The sequence below is a fragment of the Camelus dromedarius genome, chromosome 36 (genome assembly GCF_036321535.1).
Source record: "Camelus dromedarius isolate mCamDro1 chromosome 36, mCamDro1.pat, whole genome shotgun sequence".
NCBI classification, from domain to species: domain Eukaryota; kingdom Metazoa; phylum Chordata; class Mammalia; order Artiodactyla; family Camelidae; genus Camelus; species Camelus dromedarius.
Window position 1 is genome coordinate 11,075,383 of NC_087471.1, and position 26,498 is coordinate 11,101,880.

Sequence of the window (26,498 nt, forward strand, 5' to 3'; positions counted from 1 at the left end):
TGATGCTGGTGAATTATCATTCTACCATTGTCGGCACAAGGGCGAATTAGGGTCCTTTTGGGTTGGAGTATCACATTTTCTTTTAAGAAGTTCAATATATATTTTACATCGTCTCATTTGAACAACACACCAATTGAAGGGCGCCGGAAGATTCCAATTTTCACCAGTAGTCCTTAGGACTTGGGAGACTTAACCATCCACCCATTCTTTCATTCATTCATTCGGCAAACATTTACAAAGCTTTTCTCCGCCGGCATTGTGCCTTGTACTGACAGGTTAAATTATTTGCGCAAGATGAGGACTACGCTGGCGACGGGGGCGGGACCCTAAATCAACTATTCCAGCCTGGTGACTGCTCACTTCTTTCCCCCAAGACATACAAATCGGAGACGTTGGGAGTTGCAAGGGCCTCCGAGGTTATCTGGTCCAGCCTTCCATTCAATGCAGGAATCCCCTCCCCAGAAGGCCGGCCAAGAGGAGGCTGGCCTGGGCTTCCCGCTTGAACCTGGCTCAGTGGGCTGGCAAGTCTTTCCCTGGGAGAACTCGGTCTCTGCCTGCCCACACCTAAGCTCAGGATGCTAAGCCCCTCATGCTGCTGTGACCCCCAGAGACCCCGCTAACTCGTCTGGGCCACCTCCCCTTCAGACTTCCCCTGGGAATGGAATTTCCAGGTACAGAAAGGTGCTGTGGACCTTAGTCAAGCTGGCCTTCCTCGCCTGCCCTTAGGGGATATCTGCTGCCAGGTCAGAGTACAGGCAGTAACCAAAGGACCTCCAAGGCCTGGATTCTGGTCCCAACACAGCCACCTACAAGCTGGGTGACCCGGAGCAAGTTACTCCCCTTCTATTTCCGGCATTTTCTAGAAACAAGATGCACGACTGTGCTTCCCCGTAGTTAAGGACACCACCTTCTTTGAAGATGAAATTCCCCTGTGTTAACAATCTGAGATTACTCTTATTTGCTGTTTAAAAACTTGAAAGCTACAAAAGGCAACTTCTGGGCAATAAGCTCATCACAAAGAATATTCTGGCAACTCCCAGAACTTTGCTTTCCCAGTAATGGCAATTTACCCCAATGAAATAATCAGAGATTTACAAGATGCTTTACTTAGCACGACTTATGGGGGTTTGATAAGGACACTTCAAATATTTATTTGTTTTAGTAAAAAATAGAAAATAATGTAAATGCTGAACAATAGAAATTTATAGAAACCGTCATGTAGTCATCAAATTGTTTCCTACAGCGTGAAACTGGCAGGGATTAGGGTGGAGAGAGGGAGACAGAGAGAGCACCAGTGTTCTCCATGGTTCTTTCTGGGTGATGCAGTTAAGGATAGATTGTGCTTTCCTTGTTAGACTTACCTGTATTTTCCAGATGAACTACAATGAGTTCCTTCTTTTGAAATTAGAAATTAGAAAAAGAAATATTTTGAGAGGGGTGGGGGTGATTTATCAAATTTATCAAATCCAAGATTGCTTCCTAAGATCTCATGACTCTGTGCTTATAACAAATGCTTTCATTTTAAGGAATTCAGCTTTAAAGTCCCCCAAATTCAATGGACTCAAAAACAGTCCTGAACTCCAGAGACACTGACGTTTGGTGGGAGTGATTTTTCCACAAAGAGATTCCCCTTCCCCCTTTGGAAAATGTTTTCACAGCCATCAGATTGTCTCAGAACTCCACTTGCAACCTTGAGTGTTTCTGAAATTGAAAACAATAATCTTAGTTCTTGTAACTTTTTCTTCCTCTCAAAACTCCCTTTGCTGGCAGAAAGATGTGGCGGAATGTAAGGCCAGGTGCTGGTCCAGCTGCAAATAAAAGCTGATTATTCTGACCTCAGCAGAAGAGGAGGGGGACTTGGGCAGGGGAGGGACCACGGACCTTTAGTGGTGGCCAAAAAGCTGGAGAGGGCGTACAGAAGGGAAGGGAAGACCTTCATGAAAGGGAGAAAGCTAAGAACGGGACTGAGGACCAAATGAATTATGAGATGAATATTAATGAATGTCAATCGCCATTTTTGAAACAGAAATAGATTTCATTTGTAGAGAAATAGTAGCAGTTTATAAAAGATGAAGGCTGCCTTCCTCCCACTTTATACCTGGAGTGTGGAATGGGTTTGGAGGGAGGGTGGTAACACAAAGAAAGAGAAACAAAATCCCACCAAAGACTTAGGGAACCTTCCAAAGATCTTGTACTGAGATTTTTTTAATTTAATGTAACACATTTGGTCAACAGAAGATAAAAGTAGCATTGAGCTGAAAACCAGTTTCATTGATTCTAACTAGCAAATAAACATTGAGCAATTAAAAAATATTGTAGTCTGAGTACAGTAAGGGATATAGACTTAAAATACCACTCCTATCCTCTCTCTCTAAGCTCTGCACTTTTTTTTTTTTAACTTTGCGGTCAGCGATTGGTTGGTTGGTTGTTTGATTGGTTGGTGGTAAAGAAATACGGATAGAATTTTGGTAGAACAGGAGAATTTGAGTTTGTAGACCCGGAGGCAGTTTCCCTCTGCCCTTCCCCATTTACAAGGGGAGCAGGGCCCAGTCAGTCACCACGTTTCTCTTCATGGCACATTTGCCACCCCCCTGCCCTGTGCAGCATGGTGGTAGGTAATGTCTTGAAGAATGATCTCACAGGAGCATGTGCTAGACATCTCTGCTGACCAAGCTCTCCACAGCCAAAATCCTCAGCAGACAACTGCACTTGTCTCTGAGGGGAACAAACCCAAAGCCATGGGCAGACCACATGTATCCTTGACAAGGCCAGGAGGCATCCCAAAGCAAGCGTATGAGAAGTGAGGACAACCAGTGCTGAGAAGTGTGCCTAATTCCAAAGCCTTCTCCTGACTAAAAAGTGCTTTATTTCCTACTAGCTAGCAGTTCCTAGGTCTGTGGGCCAGTACATACTGGCTGGTTTTCTTATCACATTTAATGTTCCCCAAAATGTCTCATCAGGGTGGAATTGTCTTCAACACACATATCCTCAGTGCTGAACCTTTATTAATTTAAAAATAATGTCCATGTGTAATCAAAATAGAATTAGAGAGGTCGAACAATCCTTCCCTTGGCCCTGCTACAAACTAATTAACCAGTCACTGGATCAATCACCTCGTCTGTAAATTGGGGACAAGGAATAACGTTTATCAGAGTGCTTTCACATACATATCATATTTGATACTCACATTTGATTGCTCTCTGGGGCAGTCAGTGTGGATATTATTAGAGTATTTATGCCCTTTTTATAGATGAGGAAACTGAGACTTGGAGATGTTGCACTGCCAAAGGTCAAGCCACTAATAAGTAACAGAATAAAACTCAAAATGCCTCCTCTAACTAGTAAGCACTGTCTCCGCCACCCTCCAGGAACACGCCAAGGATTCCTGAGATGGTCTATACGAACTGATTTGTAATTGCTCTAATAGGTTTTATCAGGATCCCTTAATTTACTCATCTGAAAATCTTGAGATCAAGGAATGACAGAGCTGCAAGGCTCTTAAAGCTGATCTAAGCCCCCTCAACCTTTCATTTTGCAGGTGAGGCCCAGGGAGGTTAAGTGATTTGCCAAAGGTCACCCCACGAGTTAGTGGGAAATGACCAGTGTCATTTTAAAAAATTAGTTAAAACAATTGCCTACCAAGCCCATTTTTATGGCTTATTTTAAGCAGGTTAATAAGTATACCAGGCGCAGCTTTAAACCCAACTGAGTAATGCTGACACCAGTTTATAGATTCGACAGATAAGTAGCAATAAGGAATTATTCATCTCTCATTTATCATCCAGCCTCTTCAAGGTGCACGTTATAAAGTGAAGCAAATAGCAGTTTAAGAGCCCCCACACATGTGAGATCAAAACAGTGAAAATAAAGTGGTTTACAGAGCCATACACTTATAAGGTGGCTGGGCCCCCAGGTCTCCTGATACGTGAAAAAAAGAAAGAAAGATGTGCATTTCACAAATAGTCACTTTCCTTATGCAGAACGCCATATTTGACCTCCAGATTTATTCCACCATGAATTCATTCTTTTGAGTGTGTATTGAGCACCTACTGTGTGCAGGGCACTGTGGGTGATTTGGAGAATGGTTAAGTACTCTTCCAGCCAGCAAGGACTCTTGAAGCTTAATGAAGTGACAAAATCAAGCAAGGGTGCGCACGCGCGCGCACACACACACACACACACACACACACACTTGAACCTCGCAGAGTTAGTGTAAAGGGAGTGTGTGCGTGGGAACAGAGTTGAAGGCCTGCCTGCGCGGGCAGCCACAGCAAGGAGCTCACTGAGGAGGCGGCCTGGCCTCATTCTTGTCCCCAACATGTCTTTATCATGAAAACGAGGCTGGGAAACATCACAGGCAGGGGAGAAAAAGAGACAATACATTGACGGCTCCAATTAAGAGCCAAATCCAAAAATCTCATTTCCTGCATTTCACTACATGTTGAATACAAACAAACTGGTGGAAGGACAGGAGGGGGACTGACAGGGTGAGGGCAGCAGTTAGGATACTTGTAACAGGCGCTGAAAATGACTAACATCAACGGTTGATTGACTTTTTGGGAGGTGAGCTCTAATGAATTCTCATGTGTTATTCAGAAGGGCTGGTTTATTTTATTATTATTGCTTTTAAAAAATCAACCCCTGTTTTCCCAATGGTGAACCCGAGGCCCAAAGTTCAATGTCAATAACAGGGCAGTCACAAATTCATAGTGACATCAGCTCTCAGCTGCTGGGACAAAAGACTCTGTGAGGCTCCCCTAGGAACCCAACGTTCATAAAGTTGAAGCATTTTCCAAGATATTTATTCAAAAGCCTTTACTTTGAGATGGGGAAAACCAAAGCTTGGAGAGTCCAAGTGACAAAGAGTGGCCTTTAAGTTTATATGAAATTATAAGTGAATGTGTGTTCTACGAATAATTACATTGGACACGGGGCATCAACGTGGACACAGGATCACCCCGGGAAACAATGAGGGTCAGTACAAGGCCCAAGCCCAGAACCCTGTCCATCAGCCCTCTCCTCCCCCTACACAACTGTGCCGCCTTATTTTCTTTATTTTGAAGCCTGGAATATTTATAAGTCCACAGGGGAGCTGAAAGGTATTGTCTAGAAGTGTATTATGTACCTTGTGTACCGAGGGCCCCTTTTGGCTTGGTTTATCCCCTACCTAGGAGGGACATAGAATGCTTATAGTTTTGAATGTCTATGACTCTTCCAGACCCTGGACCGCAGCCTCCAGCCCCCCACCTACCCCCATCAGGGCTGAGTCAGGTCGCTGCAAAGGGCGAGGGCAGCAGCGCAGACCAGGTTCCCTGGCTCCCCCAGCGCTCAGTGTGCCTTATCGCTAATCCTCTCGCCCTGGCGATTGCAGAGGGGTGAGGAAAGCTTGGCCTTGGGATTCAGATTTATAGAGGGGAGATAGCAGTTGCTACAGCAGCATATTGAATCTGAAGAACAAGGTATGGCCAGGTCTTCAGGCACCTACTCCTGGGCCTGCCATTAGATAGCTGTGTGGCTCTGGTTAAGTCTGCAGCCCATGCTGGGTCCACGTTGTCTCATCTACTAAATAAGTGGATTTGGACCAGAATCCCCAAGGCCCCTTGCAACTCCAGCTCTCCATATCAGCCCCAGTGTTAGAGAGAGGACAAAGGTACCTGGGGCCACGGTCATCCCCCCAGTAGGGGGACTAGGGCTAAGGTGCTGGTGAGGCGTCACATGGCGTCTTTGGCATGTCTGTGTTTGCACAGTGGAAGGGACCACGGCACATGTGTTTCGGCCGCATCCCTGATACTACATCTTCAGTCGTAAAGGACAGACTGAAACTGTGCAAGGACAAGCTGAAAACTCCACTTTTCTGAATTCAACTCAACTAACTTTTTTAAACATCGACTACATGTTAGAAACTACAGAAAATGTAAACCTATCAAACAAGATTTCTGCCCTTAAGAAGACTGAGACCTACTACAGAGCCCGGGGAACTATATTCATTTTCTTGTAATAACGTATAATGGGAAAGAATCTGAAAATATATGTATGTATGTGAGTTTGTATATGTACAACTGAATCTCTTTGCTGTACACCTGAAACTAACATTGTAGATCAACTACATTTCAATTTAAAAGAACTAAAAACAGAAAGACTGAAATTTGGGAGAGAGGGCTATGTAGACAGGCAGAAAGGCGGAGAGATTAAAGTGAAATACAATGTATTAAAGCCTGTGGAAAAGATGGGGGACAGGAATTGATTCTGGGAGTTAAAGTTTAAAATTTTTTTAATTAAAGCAGAATATATAAGAAAAAAAAGCCCTTGGCTTTTTGCTTTTATATCTGTCATGGTAACAATGCTTTGCTCATAGTGGCAGTATTTGGGTTCTAGAATCAAACGCCTTACCTCTAAATCTTGGCTCTGCCACCTATTAAGCAGTGCAAGTCACTTAATAGCTCTGTGCCTCAGTTGCTTAGTCTGTGAAATGGGGGGCTAGAGTGATTGTGTAGATAAATGAGATAATCCATGCAACGTACTTGGCTCTGTGTCTGGCCATAGAGTTAGAGTGAATGCCCAGGGGCAGCTGTTACTGAATAAACGTTTGCCTATGAACTGAATGAAGTGAAGTTTTATCTGCAATCCGAGCGTTTTATCATATACAAGCAGAAGGGCCTCAAGTTTTGGGTTCTTCACTGAACACACTCATCATCTGTGGCTAAGACTGAGTTCAGATGTAGGCATCTGATACTCCCACCCTGCCACTGTGCTGGACCAGCAATGAGCCCCTTGTTATAGGACCTTCTGAGGCACAAAATGGCATGGTTTGGTTATACCCATTTGGGGAGCTTTAAAGTCACAAAACATTGGTGTAGGAAAGTGTCCAGTCTCTTCCTCTTACAGACAGGAAACTGAAGCGCAGAGAAGTTAAGGAATTTGCCTGTGGTGATGCCACTCACCGGGTGGCAGAGTCAGGACTAGAATTCAAGACTCTTGACTCCCAGATCAGTGAGCTTCCAACACGACCCCTGCTCCCTAGATCCCGATCCTGGGCCTGAGCTGCCTTCCACAGTGAGTCTCTTGGGCCACACCTACCTGGGACCCCTCCCTCCACTCACTGGACTGTGCCCCAGAGAAAAGATTACCTGTTTTCCAGTTCTTAGGTCACATCTAAGGGCTAGTTCTTGACTCCAAGTGGGGGGAAAAAAGAAAAGGAAAAATCTGGGCCCTTTAGCACTCCGTGTTGTCTCCAGAGCCGACTCACTCTCTCACTAACCGAAAGTGCTTTGCAGGTCTTATATTCGTGATCCTCATATGAGTGTCACCAACACAGAAGCTGGCCCTGGGGGCTTTCCCTAGAAAGGCAGAGGAGCTAAGGCAAGTTGCCCTGGCTCTATCTGGCGCTCACATAGCATGGGGCAGCCGCTCTGCTGTTCTGAAAGGGCGATGGGAAGAAAGACGAGGCAAAACCAAGATGGAGGAGGGTGGAATTGGGAGAAAGCAGGGAGGCTGAGCATGAGCTAAGTTGGATCACATTTTTTCAAGCAGAGCAAGTCATGTGCTTTCACTATTGTAGAAGCGCAATTGGAACATTAGGAATACACAAAAATGGGGGGTGGGGTGGGGAGGGCACTTCACTCTGAAACTTTACCAACTTTACATGTAGGTGCATGTAACCTGTCTGCTTTTCTATCACTATATAAAAATTCGAATGAACTCAAACGTAATGTTCAGCGGCGCCCCGGTTTTGCGTGAGTGATGCCGGTGGAACGGATGCCCATGCAACTGACGACTCCCCTTCTCGACTGGGTTGCATTAGGTGCCCCGGGCGGCGGCAGCCCAGTCCCGCCTCGCAGGGCGCGGCCCCTCGGCTCGGGAAGGCGCTCCTCTCCCGGGCGCGCGGCGGGAGGGCAGCCGCCCCGGCCTCGGACGCCGGCACAGACTGTGGCCGCCGGGTAAGAGCGGAGGTCCGGGCCCGGGCCGAGCGGGCGCGGGGGCTCCGCAGGGGAGCCGCCGGCGCCAGGACCAGGCTGCTGCCCGGAGGGAAGCGGCGCGGGCGAGCGGGGACGGGAAGCCGGGCGGCCAGGGGAGGAAGCGGGGCCGCGCACCGGGCGCCAGGCCGGGAGGCGCTTCCGCGCCCGCGGCCCCCTCCGCGGGCCCGGGCCAGGGAGCGCCGGGGCTGGGGGCGGGGGCGGCCGGCCGGGGGCTGACCCCGAGCGCCGCCGAGTCTGCGCCCGCCCGCCGCCCCGCGCTCGCCGCCCGCCGCCTCGGGTGACGCGGCGGCCGTCGGCGCGCACCTCATCAATAAGGCCTGACAGGCCGCCGGCTCCGCGGCCATCCATCACCCGCCCGCGCGGCCGGAGGCGCGGGGCACCCCGCGCGGGGGGCGGGCGCGGGCCCGGGAGCCGGCGGGCCTCGAGAGAGCTGGACCCGTGGTCACGGGGAGCCGGGGTGACTGCACCTAAGCCCCAAAACAGACCCGCACGACGTCTCAGGGGCAGCGTTTTCTATCGATCAACAAATATTTGACTTTATTCCACCTCTTAATCCCAGTGTCTTGTAAGGATGTGTTCATTTGCTTTTAAAGAGCTGTAAGGGAGCTCAGACATGATCGAGCACAACCCCCACATTTCACGGATAAGGAAACTGAGACAGAGTCGGGGCTGGGCCTGCCTGAGGTCACACATCCAGGTGGCGAGGGAAAACGAGAGTCCGCGTCTCCTGACTCCTGATTCCGAGCTCCTGCGCCGGCCACGCTGGCATCCTGCAGGACGCCTGACTCATATGCGTGTTTGGCATCAAATATGTGAAATGGACCTGCATGTTGTGGGCCCTCGGGGTCCGCACAATTCCTGCCCCTAAGTCAGGTCGCCGCCTCGGTGTGCGCGCGCGGGCGCCCGAGCGCGCGTGCTCAGGTCCCGAAAGAGAACAGTAAATGAGGCGAAAGTATGGGGGGGGGCACCTACATATACAAATAATACAGTTCCTTGAAGAATTCATTTACTTCCTCTTGCCACCTACTCCCCCGCCCAAGAAGTTAATATGGTTTTTCTTCTAACTTATTGGTTCCAGCACTTTCTCTCTGTTGCCTGTTTACAGGACTCTTTTCCTCGTTGGTTTGAACCAGTTTGGAAGTAGGGACTTGTGTTCATCCTTAGATCTCCAAAATTTGCGTGGTGTTTAGCACATAGTAAGCTTTCAATAAATGTATGCTATATGAATTACAATACTTGTAAGGGAATTTAAATTATTCAGGTTCAGAGGACATTGCGGCTGCAAGGACTCTCAGATCCTGGTGTCCACTCTCATTTCATCAGAGAGAGCCGGATCCTTGATTTACCCCAGGCCTCCCAGGGGGTAAGGTCAGACCCCTCCTGGCCTCCCGGGTGCCCTCCTTTTCCTCCTAGAAGGATGCCTGCCACAAACTCCCAGTTGTGGATTCCTGCATACTTTTTACTTCTTTCCTTTCCTTCCCACCTTTTGGTTCTTCCCCTACTTAATTAGCAAGCTCTCCAAGGATGAGGAGGAGAGTAACAGGGAAATCAATTGATGAAGCCAATCTGTTTGCTTTATTTCTAACAGGAAACAGTATTTTGTAGGGTTTTGTTCTGGGTTTTTTTGTTGTTGTTGTTGTTGTTGTTGTTGATGGTGGTGTCTTGTGATTGTTGGTAATGTTTAAATTCAAGTGAACAGGATGAGATAAAAGCCAATGACCAATGAGTGTCTGTTAACCTTAACATTCGTTTTCCCTCCATTACCACAGTGCTGTGACGGGAGTTAGAAACAATATTATCCACAACTCTTGGAAAGGGTAGAAATGAACACACACACCCCACTTTTATTGCATAGAAAAGATAGCAGAGCCATCCTATGGCCCAGGTCGTCAGTGGCTTTGGGCTCCCTTGTGATGTCCATTAGACTGAGACTTCTGTAAACACAGGTACAAAGTGTGGTTTTATCTGGCACAAGACACACTTTTTCCGGGTTACCATCCACCCATCCATGTGCACATCATGAACTGTGACTGAGTGTAATGAAAATCGATGTAAGAATCAGAGTTAAAACAAGTTGTCCTGCAGAACTGTTGTGAAGGTTGAATGCAGTCATGTACAGGAAAGGCCATGTTTTACTAAATGGGCCAAGGGAAATGCAGTTCTACTCTCAGGGGCAAACTCATTCCTTCAAGGCCAGGGCCTGGCTTACTATTGCCTCATGGGACTAGCGGGAATAAACCCAGTCTCTCCCAACTGACTAGGTTCTGGCCAGCTGGCCACTCTGCATTCCCTGCCAGCGGGTTGCCTTGGGGAGCAGCAGTGTGATTGAAAATGACTTAGCAATTTCTGAGCTTCTGCCACCTGGTTCTAGGATTCTCAGGATGAGAGAAGAGTCACCCTTCTGGCGTGTCACCCTCCCTGCAATAGGGAGGGCCAACCTTGGGTGCTGGATCCTTTTAAAAGAGATGTAAGGCTTTCTTTTGTATGTAAATTACATTTCTGAAGTATTTTAGGTGGGAGTGGAACATGTGCCCGGGATGTGAAATCTCACTAAAGACTGAGGAATGGGTGTGTGTGTGTTTGTGTGTGTGTGTGTGTGTGTGTGTGTGTGTGGAGAGAGGCAGAGAGAAAGAGAATAGGGGTTGAAGAATCTTTTCCTGCCCTAGCAATCTGTCTTATCACCGCACTTTTTAAAAAGTCTGATTTATGGAGGTGGAATTTACATACAGTAAATTCACCCTTTTTGTGTACAGTTCTGTGAGTTTTGACAAACACACAAATGGTGTAACCACCACCATAATCAAGATACAGAATAGTTCCAGCACTCTCCCAGATTCCCTCCATCCCCTTTGTAGTCACCTCTCCCCTAAACCCCTGTCCCTGGCAACCTCTGTTTTCTCTCCCTCTGGTTTTGTGAAAACGTCATATAAATTTGTTCCTTTAGTCTTTTGAGTCCGGCCTCTTTCATGCGGCCCTAGGGCACGTGAGATCCATTCTTGGTGTTGGGTGTCTTTGTAGTTTATTCTTTTTTGTTCCTGAGTAGTAGTCCTGTGTCTGCATGTCCCTCCATCTATTTCCCAGTCAAGGATCATTTGTGTGGCTTCCGGTTTGGGTCAATTATGAATAAAACTGTAAGTATTGAAGATACCAGCAATGCTCTTTTATAGGTTAAAACATAACTTACACTTAGTTTTTCTTATCCTGAGGCAAAGCACAATTCATCTGCTGAAGCAAACATGTTCAGAGTTTGGAGAGAGGATGTCACAGTCCCTGAAAAACATAGGGTGTGGAGGAGTGGGGTGGGGGAGAAGGAAGAGAGGGGGAGAGAGAATGAGAATTCTTGGCTTTTGAAGTGGAATAGAGACAAACTTCTTACACAGTGATTGGGAAATTGATCACTCTGGACTGATAAATCTGCGTCTCATTCTCTCTGCTCTGAGCTCTCCACCCAGTCCCTACCCCAACCCCAGGCAGGGTGTCGGCTATGGGAACTGGCCTCTCCAGAGACCTCCTGGGGTGGAGGGTGCAAGGATTCTTCCCCTGGCAGGGGAAAGGTCGCCATCCCTGTGAGAGGTGGTGTGAGATGCGGGGGGGGGGGGGGGGGACAGGGCGGGCGCAGTTTGCAGAAGCTCCTGGATTAGCTCTGCTCCCCAGTCAGTGAAACCCGCCAGCCCTTCCCTGACTAGGTGTTCTCTTTCCCTCAGACCCTTCAATTCTTGGTTTTGCTCCCTTTAGTTCCTCACCCTTTGGCAATTTGCTGTCAATTAGCACCTCTGCTGAAGAGGGCCTGGGGCTGTGGAAGAAGCAGACTTTAAAGGCAGAGCATCCTCGTCTTTCAATCAAGCTCGCTGATCCAGAATGTAGGGAGACGTTGAAAGTAGCCCAGAGAAATGGCACGCCAGGGATCTGCCAGTCCTTCTGCACTCAGGTCAAAATGCAGTAGCTATCCTTTTGAGAGAAATAGGTAGGTGCAGCTCTTGGAAGCATCATGCCTTCCATTTTCTCCTTCTGATGTCTCAAGAAACCAGTAATTTCCAAATAATGAATAAATGCTTCCAAGCCCAGGGGTGTGAGAGAGAGACTAGCCCACTCTTTTTGGGCACCTGCTGCCCCTGAGGGGTGGTGGCCTGTTGGCAACATGACTGTCGGTTACAGGGAATCCCAGGCCTGTGCCAAGGGGGTTCCAGCCACCAGCCCCCCATCAGCCCCCCAGCTCACCGCCTTTCCCGCAGCCGGGCTTTGGGCGCTGCTCAGGGCGGCGGCGCTGCTTGCGGTGGGTGGCGGGGCGGGGGTGGCGGCGGATGATGCTGTTTTAGCACTTGGGCTTCGCGCTTCCTTGACACTTTCCTGTCTCTCGCTCGCCGCGCCAGGTCGCGGCGCCTGCCTGGGCGTCTTCTCCAACTCCGGGTCACCGCGGGCCCAGTGGCCAGGGGAAGGGTGCCGGGGCCGCCCGTGCGGAAACCGTCCTAGGCTGGCGCTGGGAACACCGCATCTCCGGTGACCCCGCAAGTCCCCGAGATGCGCGTCGGGGTCTTGGACTGGCAGCGCTCCAGCCGCTGGTGTCCCCGTCACCACAGCTGCCCTCCCGGGCGACTCGGGAGGGTCCTCGCTCTGTCTGGTCCCCCTCCTACATTCGGCGGCCTTTTCCTTCCCAGCTCTCTGCTAGCTTACCCTCTCCCGGGGGGGGGGGGGGTGTCTCCATCTCTATTACTATCACCTGGTCTCTTGACTCCTATCTCGTCCTCTTTCTATGGGTCTGTGTTTCCCTCTCCTGTCGTCCGTTTGCTCTCTTTTCTCTGGTCTCTGTTCTCTCTGTCCTTTCTCTGCTCCGTTTTACCCATGACACTGTACACCATCTAACACTCTGCAGTTAACTTATTCTCCGTCTTCCTCTTTTAGAATGTTCTAAGGTCTCTGAAACAGATTTTTTTTTCTATTTTGTTCTATGCTGAATCCCAGTTCCTGGCACCGAGTAGGTGCTCAATAAAAAATGGACTGAATGCGTGAACACGTTAATTAATTAATGAACGAATCCCATCCCTCCGGGTTCTCAGGCCAGTCTTTTCTTTGTCCTTTCTGTCTGCCTTCCTGTCTCTCCCCTTTTCCTCTCCTTTCTCTTGCTTCTGTGTCTCTCTATCTATCCTTCCCTCATTTTTCTCTCGATCCTGGCATTTGACAAGATCTATCTTTAAAAAATGTACGGGCCTGCGCCCTCGGCAGGGAGTCAGTACCCCGGGTATCTTTGTCCATTCTTTGTCCCAGGAAGCCCGGCAGCCTCCCTTACCAACCGCTGCAGCTTCAGCGCCCAGCCAGTTTCCCTAGCTGAACTCCACTTCCAAAATCCTGACTGTGACCCCTGGAAACACCTTCTTCCTGCAGACCCCAGAGTCCAGGGACTCCACGGTCTCCTTAGAGGCAGCCTAGATTTGGGCAGGAGATTTGTAGGCGGCCAGGCAGGTAAATGCTCCCCAGCGACCCAGACTGGGCCTCTCTCCAAGTCTAGCATGGACTTCTGCATCCTACTTTGAGAAATGATGGTGAATCTGGGCACCTACAGTGTGCCAGGGGACACATTCTCCTTTGAGGAGAGCGTTGTATTCTCCATCTCCCAGCAGCCCTAAGAGATGCTATTAACAATTACTTTTGTAATTGTAATCATTCAGCAAGTACTGGGCATCTACTATGTGCCAGCCCAGGCAGCTGTCCTCAAAGAGCTTACCTTCTGGGGTGTGTGTGGGTGGGGGAGAGGAAAGGGGAACTACAGATAAACTAATTTATAAGTCTGGAGAACATAAGACCCAGGAATTAAGCAAATTCACATTTTATGTATTCCAAGAATATTTATCATGCTGTTGCTCTGTACTGGACCACACCAGTGATGCAGCTTCAAAATTCCCTGACAGAGGAGGAAGGAAGGAGGACCCACAAGTGGAAAAAAGTGGGGCCTATATCATCAAGGGAGATCCCGGAGGCTGCAGCTTCGGTCCTGAAGAGTAGGGCCCCTCCAGACAGCCCAAAGATGCTACAGGGCCAGAGATGGTCTCTGTGCAGCCTGGACAGTGGGTGCCAGAAGCTCCCGCCTGCTGAGGTCCTCAGATGAGGAGGAGGAGAGGAGGCCAGGCTGGGGGGCGGGGGGGCAGGAAGAGGGGCGCAAGCGAGGGCGTCAGCCTGGCCGCAGCGCTCCGGGTGCTTCGCTCCCCGCGACCCGCTGGCGGCAGTGCCCGGACTCCCGGGCGCCGGGACCGGCTTTCAGTTCTGGCCTCCGCTGCCCCGGGACCTGAGGAGCGCCCTCCCCATTCAAAAAGCTTCTGGCGTTCTTCCCGAACTTAATGAAAACGTGGAGATTCCTTTTCGGTTTTCTTTCCCTTCCCACAGGCTCTTAGATTATGCGACACGAACTATTTTATTTTTAATTGATTTTAATTTTTAAATGTCAGACGTACTCATTAAAAGAAATTTAGAAATACTCGAAAAGCAAAACAAGGGTTTTAAAAAGCGTACCATTATAGAAACTCGATAATAAATAGAATGATAAGAGGACTAAGACTCAAATCTAGTTTTGAGACTTATCACAGAACGCACGGGCTTTGCCACCTCTGACAAGTGTCTTAACCTCTCTGGGTCTCCTAGCTCCAGTTTGTATGAGGATGGGAACCCCTTCTCTCCCTCCCTCTACCGCAGCAATGTTGTTTCCGAGAGAAAAAGGGAATTTGAAAGTGTTCTGTAATCTGGAAATGACTATAAAATAGAGTGTGTGCCAAAAACCGGTCCTCAGGGCCGGAAGCACCAGGAAGCGTTTGTGGTCTGTGAGAGAGATCATGGCTGTGCTTTGCAACACCGAGTAGTATTTTTACAAGCAATCCAGAATTGAAAAGGATAGCTGCCTGCTCGCCTCACTGCGGGCTGGGCCAGAGGCTGATAGTCGTTTCCTGGGGTGCAGAGCTCGGTTCCCGGGCGAACAGGGCGGGGGTCTCTATACTCCTCCTCCCCCACCAAAGAATTCCCGGTGCCAAGGCACGGGGCTCACGGAGGGAAGGAAGTTTTCAGAGCGGCACAGCTTAATTCTTTCTCCATTTTTCCGTCGGCGGGGACCCGCGCTGAGGGTTGTGCAGGGCTCAGTGCGGGCCCCGCGAGCGGAGACCGAGTGTGGCCGAGAGAGGAGGAATCGCATTGGCGGCGCCAGGCCCGGCGGGGGAATTGAGGGCCGTGTGGGGACAGAAGCCGGCAAACGTTCCGCGCGGGTCCCTTTGTCTGTCCCGGAGCCCTTGTGCACAGAGCCGCCGAGAAGCACCTACATCTCGGAGGAATTCGCTACACAGGGCGAGGGGTGACTTCCCTACTCCCCTCCCTAATTCTAACTGCAGGTTTTTTGTTCCCGATGATGGTAAGACCTTGGGGGCCTGGCGTCCTTTCAGGCGTCGCTGGTGTTCTGGGCCCGCGGCCGGCAAGGCTGATTTCCGCAGAATGCCCAGCGGCTGCACCAGCCAGAATGGACAATGTGGCACCTTTGCTGCGCTCCGGGTCCCGCCAGGAAATACAGGGAACCCCGCACGGGGAGACCCTCGCTGGTGTCACTGTGAATTCCATCTTCCACTGTTTATTAACTTCTTTTTTCCCCAGAAACTAGAGTTCAGATTCCTCTGTACACCATGTTCTGCCTACAAATGCGTCTCTTACTGAAGGAGGGACATACTCAAGTCCCAGAGGCTTTAATGGAGCAAGGAAAGGCAACTCATCTTTGTGTTCTGGAGAGTTTTTTTTTTTTAAAGCTTATAGTACATCTTAATAATTCTTATTTGTCTTGACTCATTAGATCCAGGCCCTTAGCAAAAAGAGGACAAAGACTCACAGTATTAAATTTTCCTTGTAGATTATGGGAAAGAAAAGTGGAAAAATGTGAATGGGGTTGGGCCACATCTCAGGCCAGCCCAGAGACATCTCCTTAAAAATAGCCAGCAGTCCGAACCTCAAAGCACCCCCCACCCCTTCCCAGCTGCCTCCTGAGCGAGGGAGAAGCCTGGGAATTTAGCGGCAGCCGATAAACCTCCTCCAGCCGGCGGGCCAGCGAGGCCTTGAAATGCTCTCTGCTCCTGGCAACGGCGGCGGCGGCGGGGCCGCCACGGCGGCTCCCGCCTCGCCCAAGGGAGGGAGGGGGCGAGGAAAAACGAAACACCCTAAAAGAGCAGGCTGCTCACCAACTACCCTCTGGACCGTCCTTGAGCTGAGCCCTTTGGGGAGAAAGTTGGGGCGCTGGCCCACAGGGGGAAAAAACACACGGGAAACAAGACACAAAGTTCTCGGTTCTAAGCGCCTTCCCAGAAGCAACGAATCTGTCACGGGCTCCCAGGCTTCAGCCCACCAGGAGATGTGAGTGGGGTAAATGAGCTCTGTCACAAGCCTGGGCAGGAGCCGCCCCCCAGCAAATCCGGGGTTCCTCGCCAGCCAGCGCTTAGAAAAGTCAGGCCCTTCCATCGGGGGTCTCACAACAGTCACATAGACTAGGACCCCCACCATTGTACAGAGGAGGAAACTGAAGTCTGAGGGTAGGAGGTGAAGACTGGGGGTAGGAGGTGCGGGGAGTAGGGCGAAGCTCGCCCCTTGTCACTTGGCTAATGCGACCCTCAATACTCGCGCTGCGGCCAACCAGGCACTACCGAGGTAGCTAGCGTGGGAGCGGCCTGTGTCCTTGGCTTTGGTGAGGACGCTCAGATGGCCTCTCCCTTCCCCCATGCTAAGCCCCAAGGCCCGGTGCCCAGGTTCAGCACTTTTTGCCCTCTGGAGGTCGAGCGTGGGAGGCAGCTCTGAGATGTGGGGCATCGCTGTAGCCATAAATTCCCAGGGAGAAGAGAGATGGCTGGGCAGCTTCCAGCTCCTCCAAGCTCTGCCTTTCAAGCCTTCAGAAAGCCCTCGTAGGCCCCTGAGCAGACCTTTGGCTTCCTGGCTCTGTCTCGTTCGCCCCAAAGCGAATGAGGACCGGTTTCAAACAGCGCAGGGGTCCCGTTCCCTTCTCGGCTGCATTTGAAAGTGCACCGATCAGAGTGTCCCAACGAAACCGCCTTTCCCCGGGACCAGCCTCCGGGATTCTCAGGACCTTGTCCCTCTTGAGCTCCCAGGGCTAGGATCTGCAGCGCCAAATTCTGCAGAGTTGGGAGAAGTTGGAGAAGGGACCCCAAGCATTCCGCCCTCAGCTTCTGGGGCGCGAAGGGGCCCAGGCGGGCAGCGGCCTGGGGAGCGCGGTCCGCGCGTCCAGCCCGCGCGCAGCCCTTCCGCCGCTCTGCCAGGCACCTCAGTTTTCTCTCCTCGGCTTGGGCCCATCTGGACCTCCGCACCTTTAGCTCAGGGAAGAGAATTCCCCGCGCAGCCGCGCTCAGTCCTTCCTCCGGGATTTTCCTGAGAATCCCCACGAATTGGCCACGATCCCTTTGGGGGTTTCCTTCCAATCAGCCCCGCGTCCTAGCCTCGTCCTCAGCGCCCGGATTGCCCTCGCGCAGGCCGGGAATCCACGACCGGTTACCGACTGCGGAAGCGGGTGTCGCCCCTACACTTACTTCGGAGGCGCACAGGTTTCTTGCAGGGTGGTATCCCGGCCCCCTCCCGACCCCTCCAATCTGCTGTGAGAAGCCTGGGCTAGGGAGAGAAACACTGCCTGGGGCGGGGGCGGAGGGGGGGGTTGGGGGGAACTGAACCGAAAGCTTGAGAGCCACCGGCCGACTGTTATCTGGAGCTGAAGGCTGCGGTAATCGATGGGTTATTTTTACGCGGTAATAGGGCCCTGTGATTGCTCTATTAACCTTTAGACCTGTCTGAGGGACTCTCCGACTCGCAGCCCCGCTGCGCTGGGGCCTCTAGGCACTGACGCCAACTCCAAACTCAGACCTGCCACCCTCCCCGCCGTCGCTCTAGGGAGGGGGGCTTGAGGCCACTGGAGGAGCCTTCTGGGCCGAGAAGCCCCGCTGGGCTGCCGAGCTCCCTACGCCCTCGCCAAGTCCCTTGGATTGGTGCGGCGGCGCCACAGGCTGCAGAGAAAACGTAAAGATCTGAAGGGAGGAGGCCGCAGGACCTGGGAAGCTTCGCCATGGAAGGGGGCACATTATACATGAATATATAAAACTGTGCGCCGGAGCCGGCGCCTTGCGGACTCCCTGGGCTGCTGCGAAGGTGAAAGGGAGGTTTCGGTCTCTGAGCTCTGACTGGGGGGACAAATCCCAAATTTGGCGTCTCTTCCCAGAGTCCGGGGCTAGGAGGATCCCCACTACCCACTACTCACTGTCACCCGGAGGCCTGCAGCCAGCCGGGCACCCCTGGTGACTCACTGCTCCACTCCGGATCCGGGGTCGCGCCCAAGAGGTCACCTTCCCCTCTATCAGCCCCGCCCCTCGCCCACTGCGTCCTGGGCCGCGGAAGGTACCGACCACCAGGAGGCGGGAGGGGGAGGGAGGAGGTGGAAAAGAAAGGAGGAGGCGGGAGAGAGAGGATTCATTAATAAAGTTGCCCCTGGGCAAACCGCAAACCGAATTGATCTCGGTGGGTGAAGCCCCGCGCCCCAGCGGTAGCACTGTGGCCTGTTCCGAGGAGATCCCTGCGCCTGGACTTTGCCTGCTAGGGGAGTTTTTTGAACAGCCCCGCAGCCCGGCGCCCGGCGGAGGTGCAGCGGCTGCGGCGCGCCCCCGCCCCCTACCCTTGCACGTGACTCCCTCCGGCCAGTCAGCGCCCGCGAGCGGGAGCTCAGGGGCCAGGGGATCCGCGCGGTGAGCTGGGGGACTCCGAGGCGGCCGGCCGGGAGGCTGCGAGAGGCGCCGCCGCCGCCGAAGCTCCCGCCGCGCCGGGGAAACGCGCGCCGGCCTCCAGGAAGCTCTAGCCCCGGCAGGTATGGCGTTTTTCATCCCTCTCCTTTCTCCTTCCCACTAGCAGCGGAGCCCTGATCTCCTCTGGGCTTGTTTGCCCAGGAGTAGAGAGGTAACTAGCGGGTGGAAAAGAGACATTGGTCACTCCCCCCTCCCTAACCTTGGCCATTGCCTGTTCTACTTTGGCTGAGCAGCTTCTTTAAAGCAAAGGAAGATTTGGGGAGCGGGGAAGCGAAGAGAGATATTAGAAGTGCTTCTGGATTCTTTTTGTGTGAATTTGAACGTTTCTGATTGCTGCCCTCGCGTGCAGATTCCCCAGCCCTTGTTTGCACCTAACAGGCCAGGGCCTGGGTGATGATGATGGCCGTGAGTAGTCACCCTGATCAACTGACCCGAGACAGGCCGCGCGGCGGCTCGAACACGCAGGGACTCAGAAGGAGGAGTGTCGCCCGTGGGCCACAGAGTGGCGGCAGGAGGCGGCGCCACTGGGCCTCGGGCCCGGGAAGGCGCTCCGAAGTCGGAAATGTCTGCTGAGCGCCTGCACTTTTTATATCTTTCTGGCCGGCTTTCCAGTCTTCCCCTCACTAAGCTAGCGACCCCAGCCACCCACCCTGCTTTGGGTGAAATTAACTGAGTGCAGGAACCCGGTGGAGAGCAGCGTGGTCCCTCCGCTGGCCACGGGGAGCTACCCCGGTACACTAAATATGTCGCTTGGCTTTGGGCTGGAAGGTGACCCAGGGGAGAGGAGGATGTCCAGGCGGTGAACTGCCACCAGGTTGAGAGAATGAGGGGCCTAGAGATTGGGGGGAAGGGGGTGTGAGGGACCCAGGGCCGGTGGGAGCCCGAGCCGGCGCTGCCGGTAAGGTTGGGGAAGCGCCTCGGGGAAGTGTTTCCTGTGTTTCTCAGAAAAGGAACTGCAGGCAAGAGCAGGTTCCAGGCTTTTAAAGAGCGAAAGGTTGCATTGGGGTGACGGGGTGATGCAGACACACACACTTCTGAATCTCCACGTCCCCGGAAGCAGCCAGCTTCATTATTGCTGGCTAGTGTGCGCATTCGTGGGTGACAGTTTTCTATGCAGCAGGCCGAGGGCGAAGGCGCCAGCTGAGCCGAAAGAGCAGGAATGACCTGTAAATGGACGGGAACTTCAGGGCGTGCTTTCTCAGAAATAGTTCAGAAAAGGGCTAAGTCAGGAGGGAAGAAAGCATGACGGCTAGCCTGTGAATTTGGGGTGAACTGGTGTGAGTGAACTGGTGTGAGTGATAAGGAAGGGAGGGAAGACTGGGGCACAAGCCTGGGTCCCATAGAGAGGCCAGACCTCTTCCGTCGTTCTCAGGAGCTCGCTCTGCTCCCTCTGAGGTGATCTGCTTGGAGGCTTAATTACAGAAACAAGTGAGAGTCCTTTAAAGGGAGTAGTTAATTTTGCATCTTAACAGAAAGGTATAGAGTGGTATTTTCTCCACCTCCTATTGTTCAGTAATCCAATTCCGAGGTAATGTAACAGTCATTTTAAAAGGCAGAGGCTGTAATAGAGACAAATGTTAAATTTATGGCATTTTTAGCATTTACATTTTTAAAGCTTGTTAAGTTAGCATCTGTAAGTGTATTGGAAGTTGAATTACAGAATTATAAATCTTCCTTTCCTGCAGTTATGTGAGAAAAGAAACTTACAATATTTGTTTTAGCACTGCAGGAGTATACCAGAAAATACAATGAAATAGGTCAATTATTTGATTTTAAAATTAAATACTGAATGTTTTATTAAGGTAAACCTGTGTATTTGTTTATTGAACCCCAGAGATTCCTATAGGTATTAATATTTTGTCTTCATTCTCAAAGGGTAAAGTTGGTGATCTCGGGTCAAATATTTTTTATATCTACCCTCTAATCAGACTTATTATTGGAAGGAAATGTTTACCAAACCAATACTTTATTGTGTAGTTTTGAAAATAAGTAATAAGCCATTTAAAAGTTAACATATGACTATATAATATAGTGCTATTAATTCATTATTATTAGTGATGTTGCAAAAATGGTGAAAAGCATGATATAGTGTGTATTAGAGATTCCATTTCCAGAATTTTTTACATGAATGAAGATGACCATTTATTAGAGTACATAATACATCTGAAATGCTTTCTTATGATACCTTAGAAATATGTAATAACAATAATAGCCAACAATTATGTAGAATTTTCTTGTGCCTCTTATAAAAGTTTTGTAAGACCCTGTTGTAAGTGCTTTACAGGTATCAATTTATTATCCTGACAATGATCCTACAAGATAAGTTACCTTTAATATTTGAATTTTTATAAATGAGGAAAGTGAGGCCCAGAGAGGGTTAAGTAATGTGTCTAAAGTCATTCATTCAGTAAGTGGCAGAGCCTGAATTTAGTACATAGTTCAGTTAATAGCTCTGTAATTCTACTATTAATCAAAAAGAAACCACTGTTAAGAGCAGCTGCTTTTTCTTAAGGAGAAAAGTGGGCATGGACTGGACAGACTTAAACCCCTGCAGCCCTACAGATCCTGTCTCCCACTCCCTTTAATTGTACTTCGATCTTAGAGGAGTTTCAAAACTTTCCAATGCTTCAGTTCCCTCTTTTGTAAAGTGAAGAGAGACACTTTTACTTAGTGGAGGTGTGAAGAAAATTACCTGGAACAGAGAGCAGGTATTCTGTTCTTCAGGACATGGAGCTCTTAGTTTTATCAGAGAAATTGCCTGGTGAAATCAAAACACGGGATACAAGGATATAATCAAGTCCTACAAACTGTTCTTCCCCCTAGCAGTGTCATTGGTGTTCTGATTCCATCCAAGGGTGGACTGGTGACTCCGTATGAAAAATCATTAAACGAATTGGAATGGTCCAGTGAGTCCTGTAGTTCTGTAAAGTGACTTCGTACATTCCTCTGACGTTTCTCATCTTAATATCCAATCTGCAAACTCGCCAAAATAAAACTATTTGCAAGAAATGTATATCTTGTCTGATTTGATGTCCACACAGTCTAGCGTATGGGTAAGAGCTTCCACAAACCTTTTCACTGAGATTTAGCAGACACTGTGCTCATTTATAAATATTTAGACTCTGCCAATAGTTTTAAAAAATTGCAAACAAAAATCTCTTAGTTTGCTGGTTTTTTTTTTTTATAAAGTTTGTCTTTGTTTTCCATGGGCAATCTAAAGTTTTTTCATGGCTAAGATGAGTTGGAAATAGGTGGGGGAACAGAGAAGATGAGGGTGAGATTTCTTGGGTCCTAGGCACTGCAAGGAAACCCGAAACGCTTGGATTTTTAAAACATTGTGACAAGAATATTCTAGAAGTACGGTAAAATTGAAGTCCTTACTGACAAGCAACACCAAAAAAATTGACCAAGATCACAACCAGTAATTAATTACATGTCCAGTAACCGGGAAGCCCCACTCCTCAAAGGCTCTCCTCCTCGAGGCTTCCCTCGGGCAGCCAGACCCCACGGCCTCTGCAGAGCAGCTTCCCGTGGGACCGCGTGGCCTCCGTGGGCCCCAAGAGTAGCGATTTTGTTTGCAGGGCGGGACAAGCAACCAAGCTATGGGAAAGTGGGCTCTGAAAACTCCTTATGAACTTTTCCCCCTCTTTGTCGTTCCCCCTTTAGGACCTACCGCGGCTGCATCACGGAGGAAGGGAGCCAGCCCGGCCCTCGGCCTTGGAGCCAGCCTGCCGCGCCCTGCGCCCCAGGCCGAGGTGTCCTGAAGACACGGAGCCCCAGGCCCCGGCCCAGGCGCGCCCCCTCGTCTTCGGGACCGTCAGGCCCTGCAGTGGATTTGGCCCCTCCTCCACCACCTCTGGGAACAACCACAAATTCTATTTGGGATTTTCCTGAGTAAACCAGAGCAGAGCCTAGAGTCTTTTGCTCAGTGCTGGATTTAATCAGTGTATGTTTTTGAAGGATTTGGCTTTTTTTTAACCTTTGACTTTTGATCTTCGTTTTTTGTGACAGCCCCTCACTCTACATTATTGGTATTTTCATTTTTGTATTGTTGTTACTGCCTCTCCCCGCATTGCTTCTTGGCCCGAGGACTCGGAAGCTGCGAGCGCGCGGGGCGATGTACCAGAGCCTGGCCATGGCCGCCAACCACGGCCCCCCTCCCGGGCCCTACGAGGCGGGCGGCCCGGGCGCCTTCATGCACGGCGCAGGCGCCGCGTCCTCGCCGGTCTACGTGCCCACGCCGCGTGTGCCGTCCTCAGTGCTCGGCCTGTCCTACCTCCAGGGCGGAGGCGGGGGCGCCGCGTCCGGAGCCGCCTCGGGCGGCACGGCGGGTGCGGCGCCGTCGGCCGCGGGGCCCGGGACCCAGCAGGGCAGCCCCGGCTGGAGCCAGGCGGGAGCCGAGGGAGCCGCCTACACCCCGCCGCCCGTGTCGCCGCGCTTCTCCTTCCCGGGCACCACCGGGTCCCTGGCCGCCGCCGCCGCGGCCGCCGCCGCCCGGGAAGCCGCGGCCTACAGCAGTAGCGGCGGGGCGGCGGGCGCGGGCCTGGCAGGCCGCGAGCAGTATGGGCGAGCCGGCTTCGCGGGGTCCTACTCCAGCCCCTACCCCGCCTACATGGCCGACGTGGGCGCGTCCTGGGCTGCGGCCGCCGCCGCCTCCGCGGGCCCCTTCGACAGCCCGGTCCTGCACAGCCTGCCCGGCCGGGCCAACCCTGCCGCCCGACACCCCAACCTCGGTGAGTGCTGAGCGCGAGTCCCGGGGCGGGGCGGGGTCGGAACGGAGGCTGTCCTGAGTCCCGTTGGGACGTTTAATTTCTCACAAGTATGCGGGGGCGGGGTGGGGGCGGGAGGGGGACGGAGGGGGTGTGTGAGTTTCCAAGGAAAGCAAACTAGAAGACAGAACCTGGAGGCCGGGGTGATGGTGGCGATAAAGTTCACAGCCCCAAGGAGCCCAGATTCTGTTACATCGGGGCGAACCTGCCCTCTAGATCCTTTTATGAAAGAGAGAGATGACGGCGGCGTGGCGGGGTCTGAGTGAGCCGCCGTGCGCCCGGGCAGCGCCCAGCTGCAGGGGACCGCGGAGGCCGGCGGCGCCCCGGGAGCTGGGACCACTGGGCTCCTGCTGCCGCTTCCTCCAGGCCCTCGCTCAGAGTCCTCCGCAGGGAACTGATTACATGACTTGGGCCCAAGGTCTTCTGGGCCATTTGGCCGCCCGGTTGGAGGATCCCTCGGGGTGGCAGAAGATTTTCCTGTGGGAGATTTCACATCGGGAACAAACGAGGAACCCCAGCTAATGGAGATGAGTTGAACTGGGGCCGGCACCAGGCGGGTGCCTCAGGGCCAGGACATGTTGTGACCTCGTGCTGAATTGGCGGGCAGGGCCGCGTTGGTATGGCCCCCCTGGCGGGTGTCCGAGACTACTCGAAGCCCAGAGGTGCTTCTTTATAATGCTCTACTGAAATCGAGACTTTGCTGCAGGTCCATGTGTCGAACCCCCTCTCTTCCCGAGGGCTAGAGTTAGAAATAACAATCGTAATGGGCACAATTGTGTATCTCCTTTGAATGCCAGACCCGAGATGCTGGGCAAGGCAAGCGTGTGCCCCTTCCTCGATTTACGCATGAACCAAATGAAGTCCGAGGAAGGGCTTCTGAGCCTCGTGCTGAGAGAGAAAGGGAAGTGGCAGCACTAGTTCAAAATGCAAACGACCTCTGGTCCTGTGGAATTTCAGGAAGGGACGGGATCGGGTTTGGACGGAGACTGCTCTTGTGGGGGAGGGGAAGCCCAGACTGGAGAAACAAAGTTAACATTTATTGACTACCTACTAAGTGCTAAATCCTTTCGCATTTGTTCTCACTTTGAAGAGTAAAGCCTGTGCCTGCCAGGTTTCCATTCTTGGGCTGACTCTGAGAATGGTCAGGGCTTTGAAGAGCTTTTAAATTATCCCCTGACCCTGGGTGGCCAGGGAAGGTCCCCAGGGGTGTCCAGCCAAATACACATCTCAGGTAAACTGATTAACCGTGGATGTGGCGCCGGGGCTGGGGCTGGGGCTAGGGCTCCCAGTTTCCCCCTCCCCATCACGGGGGAGCCAGACGGCACCCACAGGGGAGGAGGGGCCCCGACTCCGGAGCCCCTCTCGAGGACCTGGGAGAGATAGCGCAGGCAGCATCTCCATACAATGGCAGCTGGAGGTGGGCGTGTTGGGGGTGGGGCGCTCCGGCCCCGCATTCTTCGAACTCTCCTGAATTTCTGTTTTAACAGAAGGAGGAATGGTCCATATACTTCCATTTCTTTTAACTTGGATATGGGGTGGGGAGGTTGCTTCCTAACCCATTTAATCCTGGGCTGAGAATTTGCTGTTTGGTTAGGGAAAAAAGAGAAGTTCAGAATCCAAAGATGGGGGATACTTTGTGGTCACCAGAGTTGCAGCCGCAACAATGTAAAAAGAAAGATACTGTGTGAGGAGTCCACACAGTATTTAAATTCTCAAATGTAACCCATACCAGGAAGGAGGGTGTTTCCCACATGCCAGTGTCAACAAATGGCAAGTGTGGTCTGTCTTCCGGGTGCTCTGTGCTCTGTCCCACTCGAGCAGGAAGTCCCACCTGAAGACAACCCTTGGCTCCAGCCGAACAGTTGGATTTTCTCTTCTGTACACAGCCAGGTGTTTTAAATGGTCCAGTTATGAAAGTTATTCCATGTGACCTCTGTAAGGGGACAGGAGGCAGGTGGAATTTGTTGGCGTTCGCACTTCCAGCACGTTCTGCAGGTGTCACTTACATAAAGGCAAGTTGAGAGCTGTGCATATAAGCATGCTTTTTATATATTTCTCCTGTCACATGGACACTCCTGTGAATGCCTGGTAGCTTCCTGGAGGACCATCGCAGCCACATTCACTGATGCTGAGTGATAGAAGGATGCTGATAAGTGATGACTGATTCCATGATATTTACTGAGAGCTTGCTGTGTGGAGTTGCCACCCGGCCCTACAACAGCAGTACAATGTGGGGGTGTGACGTGGGCAAACCTAGATTCAATTCCAGGTGCCCTTGCGATCTTGGGCAAGTTACTTATCTTTTTCAGTCTCCTCTCTTTCTATAAAATGGGACTGTCATAACTGCCTTTTGTGCCTTAAATTAGAAACATGAAGTAATATTTGTCAAGTACTTGGCTCTGGCACCTTGTAAGTGATGGTATCTTATTAAGGAGTCACCATGCAGAGTGACCAATTTTTCTGATTTTCTCAAGACTGAGGAGCTTTTTAGGATTTGAGGGTTTTAGGGCTAAACCTAGGACAGTCCCCCACAAACGGGGATGGTGGGGCACCCTGAACAGACACAAAGATGTGTCCGTGAGCCCGCAGTGTGCTGCAGCGATGGTCTGAGAGCACCCAGAGGTGGTGTTTCCTCCCCTTGGCAGGAATCTGGAGGTCGTTGCCTCAGTGGTGCCTCTGCATTTATTTGATCTTGAAGGGTGAGTAGAAGTTTGCCAGGAAAAGTACCTGCAATTTGAAAAAAAAAGGAAAAGAAAACCTGTGCCTTCATTTACTGTCTGGTCCCGTGAAATAATACAACACAGCATGGCTTTTGTCTAAATAATGTATTTGTCACCACAGGTAAAACAACACAGACTAACTCACCCTGAACTTAGAAACTGTTTTTAGCTTTAATGACGAGAAATAAGAACACCTTTATTTTTCTATGAAGTATTCACTGTTGGTAT

The 26,498-nt window shown here is 51.3% G+C and overlaps 1 protein-coding gene across 3 annotated transcripts in view; it reads left to right on the forward strand.

The window, feature by feature from the left end:
• Positions 1 to 26,498, forward strand: part of GATA4 (GATA binding protein 4) — a 73,120-nt gene that overhangs the window by 6,311 nt on the left and 40,311 nt on the right. Inside the window, exons 1-2 of one of the 3 annotated variants that reach the window (XM_031442115.2) lie at positions 18,719 to 18,843; positions 22,448 to 23,514. In XM_031442115.2, coding sequence (XP_031297975.2) covers positions 22,899 to 23,514 — 616 coding nt within the window. In that variant the 5' untranslated portion in view covers positions 18,719 to 18,843; positions 22,448 to 22,898. Of the gene's footprint in view, positions 1 to 18,718; positions 18,844 to 22,447; positions 23,515 to 26,498 lie in introns of those variants that run through there. The other 2 variants (XM_031442117.2, XM_031442116.2) reach the window with 2 other exon arrangements.